This window comes from Triturus cristatus, chromosome 11 (genome assembly GCF_964204655.1).
Source record: "Triturus cristatus chromosome 11, aTriCri1.1, whole genome shotgun sequence".
In the NCBI taxonomy this organism is placed as follows: Eukaryota; Metazoa; Chordata; class Amphibia; order Caudata; family Salamandridae; genus Triturus; species Triturus cristatus.
Window position 1 is genome coordinate 88,797,562 of NC_140594.1, and position 9,327 is coordinate 88,806,888.

Consider the following 9,327-nt stretch of genomic DNA (forward strand, 5'->3'; position numbering starts at 1 on the left):
TTGAACAAGTTTGAAAGGAGTTAAAGAGAGATATGTGTTCTTACCTGTCACTGGTCCAGTATATATGTCCTCTGAGTAAGGGGAGAAGCTGAAATGTTCCAAATATAACAGATAAGCATACTAAAAACTGTGGTCAGGAACATTCAGACTCGGTGCACTGAAGATAACTGCAAAATAACCACAGCCACTGGAAATATTGCCTCACACATGATCCACTATCATCTGCATAATCTTCAGATTAAAAAATATATATATTTCTGGCTTAAACGGATCAAAAGTTACTAAAAATGCTGCCAGGTGTAATGCTGCGCAGTGATAGGCCCTTTGCTACGCACTAGCAGGCAGCAGGTAGCCTTTCAGTTGCTGATTGCTGCATTTTGGTGTTAAATTGACATTCATCAGATGACACCTTTGCCCAGACAGTTTTAACATTTTAACAAAGACAAAATAGTAAAAATGCCACACATGTGCTGCATTAAGCCACACAGCTTTTCTTGCCACATCATTTAGGCAACTGTGCTGAATAGGTTTTTCCTCCCCTACCGCATAATCCCAGTGGCCCTGAAAACAACCACAGAATTAAAGTAAATGTGCTACCTCATCCTCCGGTGCTGGGGACCTCTGTGGATCCGTTTCAGGAACCGTTCATTATAAGTTTCTGTTTCACAGTAACATTGAATGAAGACATCCCTTGAGCCACGTGTAACCTAATTTTAGTTTTTGGAAATACGGAGATTTTTACTTCGCTCTTTTGTTAAATAAAATAAATAATATAGCAATCAATACAGGCAAGGTACAGTATGATTCAAACCAGAGCAGTGAACACACACAGCCGGTACATAAAATCTAAACCCAGACAGGTCTACTAACTGCTAAATATTCTCAAAGGGTGGTTTACATTCTCCCAGAGGGTTTGAGCTTATTGCATTTCAACGATCAGTCCATAACATTTTGTCCTCTGAAGAAATCTTCTTAAATTGTTGGGGAATACCCCAACTTACACCCTACTGACGAGGCCCGACAAAGCAGATATGTATTTAACGATGTTTATGTGGCATTCGGAGATGAAACCTATTGGCCTACAAAGACTTATTACCGTCTTTGATGATTATACAAAACAAAACAGAATTGAACTAAAGGTAAAAAAAAACAAAGTCATGAAAATTGGTTCTGTTAAACAGAAGTTCAGTTCATGGAAGGCCAGAGCAGGCTCAATTGAAGTTGTTAAAATGTATAGATATTTAGGGGTGGTGTTCGGTAATCGAGTATCCTTCAAAATCCAGTTTAGGGACCTAAGGGCCAAAATTTTGACCTTGATTCATGCTTTTTAATGTTTAAAAAAATCACTGAATTGTCAATTGTATTACTATATTCTCAAAGCTAAATTACAACCAACCCTCATATATGGCTCACCCATCACCAGAGGAAAAGATGCGAAGGTCCTGGATCTACTGGTAGTCAAGGTCTTCAAAGCAACTTTTGGGATTGCCAATTCAATGTGCCAAGTGGGAATAAGATTAGAGTTTGGTCTCCAGAGACAGTGCCTGGTATCAAAAGGAGCATTTTTGAAATGCATGGTTGCGCTGTCTTCATCAGCCCCTGCATCCTTAGGGAACATTTGCTGGTTAGAACTAGGGGGCATATTTACAAGCTGGCGATAAAAAATTATCACCGCTTTTGCGCCCGTTTTCGGCCGAAAAGCGGCGATAATTTTATCGTCTAATTAGCAAGGCCACGCTAATGCGTGAAACCTTGCTTTAGCGTGAGGATTTCTAACGCCCAACTTTGCATCTCTAATGAGATGCAAAGTGGGCGTTCCTGACCTAACATGGCAGGAGAAATGTCGCTAAGCAACATTTCTCCTATCATCAAGCCCCACGCTATGAAGCATAGCGTCAGGAAAAGTAGCGATAACCCCTGTTATCGCTACTTTCCTTACGCCCGCTTCAGGACTGACTTAGCCATGATATCCTATGGTAGGTGGATATCATGGCTAAGTTTGTGAGTCTCTATCAGCAAGCTAACGCCACATTGCGTGAGATTATTGCTGGGTTTCCAGCGATAATGTCACGTTAGGCTGTTAGCGTGAGGATTTTTATCGCTGAGAAGATAAGCATTGCTAATAGTACGCTATCTCAGCGATAAAAATCCACGTTACCCGGCGATAATTATCCTCACGCTAAGAGCGCTGAGCGATAATTATCGCCGGTTGTTGCTGATATGCCCCTAGATAAGTCTGCCTATGCTGCTAAATGGAGATTTTATATTTCAACCTCCCTAAGGAATATTGGTCTGCAAATTGCATTGCAAGATCTGAAAATGCCCAATTATAAGTTGATTTTTAAAAAATATAGCAAAGCTGAATCACTCAAGCTGGACAATGAAGCATTAGTAGGGAAAAATTACTCATGGTATGTGATTTATTCATACCAATCCCTAAGCATTCAGCCATATTTGACTGCTTATTTCTCAGCAAAGTTTAAAAATATTTTTCTAAGGTTAAGAGTGGGAATAAATCCAACAAAAGAGGGCACGCAATCATGGATTATGCAGTGGCCAGACTCTAATTGTAGACTATGTGGATGGCCACAAGAAACATTGTGATCTGCAATTATAAGTAAGACGGACCTCCCTATCTCCTCCATTCTCATGGAGGATATTGAGGGGGCAGAGTGCCTCAGCTTCCAGTGCACACTCTCCCCCCATCAATGCTTGGCCAGAGTTCTAATGTATAGACCCCCAGGCTATGCAGGGGCATTTTTTAATTCTTTTAGTGATACCATTGCATCACTGGCCCCCAGATTCACATTTCTTTTAGTTTTGGGGGACTTTAACATCCACATGGACAATCAGGAGATGGCCGATACGATCTCTTTATTGGAATCCATGGAAGCCCTTAATCTTTTCCAGTATGTCTTGGCCCATACGCAAAACAAGGGTCATACCCTTGATCAAATCTCTGCTAATATTTCTATTCAAATTGATGCACCCGTGCCTTTACCTTGGTCTGACCATTTGTTAATTGGTTTTAAGTTACAGAAATTATTTAAATCTCGGCAGACCCAGATAAGGCAGGCACCTTTTACACATAGGCCTTTCCAGAATCACGTCAGAAGCCTTTAAAGATGAACTGGCCAGGCACCCAATCGTTTTGTGCGGTAACAATCAGAGTGATGCAGAATCCCTCGAAAATAGGGTTAAGCAAGGCACGTGGGCTCTTGCCTCTCTGATCTCGTGCCCGCCCAAACCTGTTAGACGCCCTGCTGCTTGGTTCAACGCTACTTTGAAACAGAATAGAAAGGACTGTAAACGTTTGGAAAGAGCATGGAGGAAAGATTTCAGTGAGGAAAACAAAGAAAAGTATAAAAAGACCATAAGAAGCTACCACAAGAGAGAAAAAGAAACTATTCTTTGCACGCAAAATTGAATCCTCTGGGAATAAAAGTAAAGAACTTTTCAGTATTGTGAAAAGCTTCTCTTCACCTAATGCTGTGTCCAATCATCCTTCTTTCTCCTCGGAATGGATTAAACAGTTAGCAAACTTTTTCTATACGAAAATAATATCTATCCAATCCTCCTTTAGAGTGCACGGTGGGCTAGAGACCAAGGACTCCCCCCCCGCTCGACTGTCAAATTCAGACAGGAAATGCCTCCTTCTCTTGTTTTCCCCCTATTTCCCTAGAAACTTCATTAATAATAATGAAGGGCCTGGAGTCGGGCTCCCCCTCGGACCCTTGCCCCGCAAAATTCCTGGCCTCAATGGCAGAGATACTTAATCCTACAGTCAATAGTATCCTGATCCTGTCTCTTTGTAATGGCCAGTTTCCAGCGAATTGGAAAAGCACAAAAGTGATTCCTTTGTTGAAAAAACCTTCTGCTGACCAAACAATACTATCCAACTATAGACCTATTTCTTTTCTCCCGTTTTTTGCAAAAACGATAAAAAAATATGTACACTCGGTGATTACCAACTTTGCTGAAGTAAACAACGTCCTCCACTGAAGCCAGTCACGTTTTTGATCTAACTTTAGCACAGAGACGGCCCTGCTTGAAGTCTCTGAAACCATCAAAGAGACCCTCGATAATGGAGGTAAAGCTGTTTTGATTCTTTTGGACCTCTCTGCAGCTTTCAACACCGTGCCCCACAATCGCCTACTGCAGAGATTGCAGGAGTGCGGCTTAGGTGGCACGGTGTTGAAATGATTTTCTTCCTTTTTAAAGGATAGAAAACAAGAGGTCTCATCCTCTCCTTTCACAGCCAGTATTCCTCCTTTGAATGTGGGGGTCCCCCAGGGCTCCATTTTGAGCCTGGTACTATTTAATCTGTACATGTCCCCCCTGGCCAATTTGGCGGAGGGTGGTGAGGTGACGATTATATCCTATGCGGATGACACTCAGTTGTTGTTTACATGTAGGAAGGTGGAGGATTTTAATGGACAGAAGATCAGAAATTGTCTGACAGAAGTGTTCGCTTGATTTCAACTTAACCAACTTAAATGCAACCCGAGAAGTCGGAAATTATCTTCTTTGGTACCCCTCCTCTGGATGTTTGGAAGCAATGGTGGCCAGATGAAATGTCACCTCCCCAGATGGCGGTTAATATTGTCAAAAACTTGGGAGTAAAGATGGATGATATGTGATCCATGAAAACTCAAGTTCAGACAGTGGCTAGCACGTGCTTTGGACTCTTGAAAATGCTTAGAAAATGTCTCTACCTGTTACCAATTCTGCACAGGAAGACGGTGTTATAGACCCTTGTCACCTCCAGACTGGATTATGTTAATGTCCTCTATCTGGGCCTGCCGGAGTTCCTACTGAATAGACTTCAAATTGTTCAGAATTCCTCTGCTAGAGTAGTCCTTAAGCTAGGGCCCAGAGGAGGGATTTGTCACCATCTGAAGAAACTACACTGACTGCCTGTTTGGTCCAGAATTCTCTTTAAAGCCCTAGTTATTGCTTTTAAGGCACTTCATGGGCTGGGGGCCCACCATATCTGAAAAAGAGTCCTACATTATATTCCGCGCAGATCACTTAGATCAGCACAATAACATCTGATTATGACTCCTACTTTTTGTAGAGCCCGTTGTGGTGGTCGCTCATTTCAAGTGCAAGTTGCCCGTCCGTGGAACATCCTGCCATTACCACTCAGGCAGGCCATGACCCTGCTGGCTTGTAGGAAACGGCTGAAAACCTGGATGTTCCAAAAATTGCCTTAATGAACAGGCCCCCTTCAGACTCCGAGTTTCTATATGTCTCCCGTCAATCCTGTCTTAGCGCTGGGACACTCTGTTGAGTAGCTGTGCACTCTACAAATCCTTGCTTAACATAACATAACATACCATCCGGCGGGCGGTGCTTTGGCGTTCCCACGGCATTGCATATTAAAAAGGCACCGCAATGTGAATGCCAAAGCCAGTTTCTGCACGGCATGTACTGTAAAGTCCATGCCATGCAGGAAAGGGGGTGACTGCACACAGGGGTGCTCAATATGTGCCCCTCTGCAGGCACCCCTTGACCCTGAGGCAATAGGGGGCCCTGTAGGCCTCCTTTGTTTCCTCACCACTACAGTTTTCAGGGCGGCCTCATCACCATAAAAATTGTGGCGGTTAGGAAACTCGTAATATTCTTGGCGGTGACACAACAGTTCCACCAAGCATGTTGCAGCCTCAAGACTGACGATTGCAGTGGTCCCATGGAGGTCCGACCGCCGTACTTGTAATATAGCGGTTGGACCATTGGTGCGGCATCTCTGACGGCCACCGCACCTCCACTTCGAGTAAGGACCACCAAACTCGTAATCAGGCCCTAAGTATGTACGTGTGCATCTAGTATTTGAACACTTCAAACCTAGCCAGAGAAAACGGTGCACTGTATCAGGTCAAATACAAAACTTCACACCTCATATCCATGGTGAGAGAGGGGGCTAGGTATTGGGTTCTGAGTGGGGCAGGGAACTTTTTTGTGTCGTGAGGTGTGGATGAATACACTCTCTCAAGACTGTGGGTATTCACAAATTCTTATCGCTTTCATTCTCAGCCAGAAAATATTCACAGATTTGCTTCTATAAAGGGTAAGACGAAGTCCCTGTTCACATGTAGGCAGGGACTACTGAGTAGATCTTTAGACCCAGGAACAATCAATTACTCCAGATTGAATTTTCTTTTGGAGGAATTTGCACTCTATTCTGGTGATTCCTTTCAGAATGAGGACTAACATGCACAGTCGGAGCTATTGCACCCAATTTGTACACGGTTTTCATCTTTCTGGGCATACTTATGTATGAAAACGTCACCATGTATTACATTGAGAAATGTACACGTGGATGAACAGCAGGGATGCGATATTATTGCACAAATGTGAGTACCAGAACTGGACAACAACAGTGTTTCTGCCCGAGCCTGGAAATTCAGAGCAATTTGTAAGAGGTTTTCTGGATAGAAATGAGCACGGTGCTCCCAGCCACAAAAAATTCTGCAATTTAGGGAAAGTAGTAGATATTTGCTCTTTGGAGAAAACAAACCAGTTTAAGGGTGAAAATACATTTTGTCACAACATTTCTGTATTCATAAATGAAAGCATGAGGCATTTCCTCACGGCCTGATTGTAAAGACACGTGAGTACTCTGGGGATCTTCAACAGTCGCAAACAGCCAGGAGGTCTCCTGGAATCTTTTTCATGCTCTGTGAAATTTTCAAAAAAGGAAAAAAAAGTATTACAAATGTATGTGTTAGACTATTTAAGACTTTGGGGCCGATTCTGATCCGGGTCGGAAGGGCACCAAATGCGATCCGGCTGAAAAAACTACAAGCCGTATGCGTGTTTTCTGCGCCACTCGTACAGCTGTACGTGAAATTCACCGACCGAGTAATTTCCGGGTCCGAACCGCTCTGTATGTCTCGGTCGTAAGCTAACCGTGGCGTGCAATGCGATTTACGACCGAGCCAGTATGATGCACGCGTCGGACAGCCTGTGCGAGCTTGAGTGTACAGCTCGCAAAACGTCCGGGTGGTTGCCTTTGGGGTCTGCACCTGCAGGCCTATGACTCGGACATAGAGGGAGACCCAAGGGTGCCCCCAACACAGGCATGTACGGTGTGGATGGCACCGATGCGTACCCACTGTAGGGGGCGCCCTTGCGCGAGACGTACCCATTCAGTCAATGGGGGCCCTTGTACGCGTCGTACGGCCGGCTCCCATTGACTTCTATGGGAGTCCGACCGAACCGAGTCCGGCAGCATACGGCTGCATCGTACTCGCTCGGTCGGACTGCAAGACTCTGGCTCGGTCGGAAAACACTCCGGATCCGGCTCGGTTGGAGTGCCTTCCGACCCGGATCAGAATCGGAACCTAAATATCAAACTGGCAAAACTGAACATCGGACCCAACTGTTAACATATGTTTGGGTCTGTCAGAAAGTGAGATGCTTCACTGTGCTAAGAACAGACTAATTTGCGTTATAATAAACTTTGGAAGAATGTTTAACATCTCAAATTATTGATGATGATTGAGTTATCATGCATTTTATATTGATTGATGCTCTTGTTTTTTTATGTTATTCTTGTGCCCCTTATTACAACATAACATACTTGTGTCGTTATTTTGTTGTGTTTATTATACATTGAAAACAATTAGATTATCTAATTAAGTAAAGTTTAGGTAAATCGACGCATCCCTTATGTGCTTGGCTATGATTCTACGAGAAGAGAACACAAAAGTTGGTGGGAATTTGGTGAATTGTAAATTTTATCTATTACCCTCACACACATCCTTTATCAACTCCTGAGTCGTGATTCCAATGTTTCTTCTCCCTCACACACTTGGCCTCCACCTCCTTTGTGTGTTTGTCACAATCCATCACAAGGCACAAGAGTGAATCTTCTCTGGGTGAATCAGGCAGGAGGCCTCCTTGTAGACTCACTCTGCAGGTTCTCACTGCTCAGCCTGCACATCAGCAGAGCTTCCATTGGAATATATGAGTGTCTCAGTGTCTCACGCTGTGCTAGCTGTGTCTCTACTGTGTGTTTGTTGTTGCTGCCACTCCTGCTCTGCTTCCATTGGATGCTACTGCACATTTTCCCTCAGCTTGAGCACCTAGGCAGGGATAGACAATCTGTCAATAGCTTTAAATGGACAAATCTGTCAGAGGTTCATTGAGTCTTGAAAACCTGAAGAGAAGATCTGAACCTATTTTCGGATTTAGATTTGTCTGACTTTCATGAACCGCTTTCCGTATATTAATGCTGAGAGTTATATATGTTTGCATTTGTTTTTATGCTCGGTTAACACTAAAAACAAAACAGCCAGCAGAGAGCAGTGCGTAGAGAGGCTGCTAGTGCAGACAGGGGGCGCTAGAGAATGGGTCAGGGGTAGAGGGACCTGCCCAGCAGGCAGCCTCAGCAGCATCAATAGAACATCACGCTGAGGGTTTTTTGTCTCACTTCCCCATCAGGCTGTGTCTCTGTGTGAGTGTTGCTGCCATCATAGGACAGGCAGTAATACACAGCGTCGTCCTCAGCCGCGACTCCGGTGATTGTCAGGTACGCCGCGTTGGGGGTGCTGTCGTAGGAGCCGGAGAAGCGAGAGGGGACCCCCGAGGGTCTGCCACTAAAGTGATACATGACAGGTTTAGGAGCAGTGCCCGGCTTCTGCTGGTACCAAGCCACGCTGTAGCTGCCAACTGGGCCCCTGCTGCGGGTGCAGGAGAGCTTCACCGTCTGTCCGGGGGCCACAGTCACTGAGGGCTCCTGAGCCAAAGAAAACTGGGCCACAGAACCTGGAACAGAAGAGCCAGAAAAGAGGACTGAATACATGAGTAAAATGCACTTGTTCTATTGGTGTCTAAACAAGAGATACGTACAAATAATGTACTGAATTTGAAGTATAGATGAGAAAATACAAGTGATATTACTAATCACGTGTACACTTTACCTGCACAGAAGATGCTGAGCACGAGGAGGGGGGGAGCCCAGGACATGGTGCGGCCTCCAGCGGGGCTGTGGTCTATGATGCGAGCAGATTTCGGCGTCGGACCTTTCAGCTCTTCCATAAACCCCACAGGACAGGATCAGCCCCTCTATTCAAATTGGCTGATGCCTGATTGGTTGCCACAGACAGCTATTCCGGTGCATGTGGCCTTCGGGAGGTCGGATCACAGCAGGCGGCCTGAGATGCTCTTTGAAGGAATGGCTCCATCAGTCTCATCTTAGCTGCACAAATAGCCACACTCACAAGTGTAAGCTGACATTTGAAATTCATAAAATGTGAATTTATACCTGCAAAATGAAATAACATGAGTAATGAGTTGGGGACACCGCCAAAATCAGCATCG

General features: G+C 44.6%; 1 gene segment (V, D, J or C); it reads right to left on the reverse strand.

Moving 5' to 3' along the window:
* Window positions 1-8,401: 8,401 nt before the first annotated feature.
* LOC146783297 (immunoglobulin lambda variable 6-57-like) lies at window positions 8,402-9,063 on the reverse strand. The segment is given in 2 exon segments: window positions 8,402-8,772; window positions 8,928-9,063. Coding segments are annotated over 2 exon segments (489 nt in total).
* Window positions 9,064-9,327: the final 264 nt, after the last annotated feature.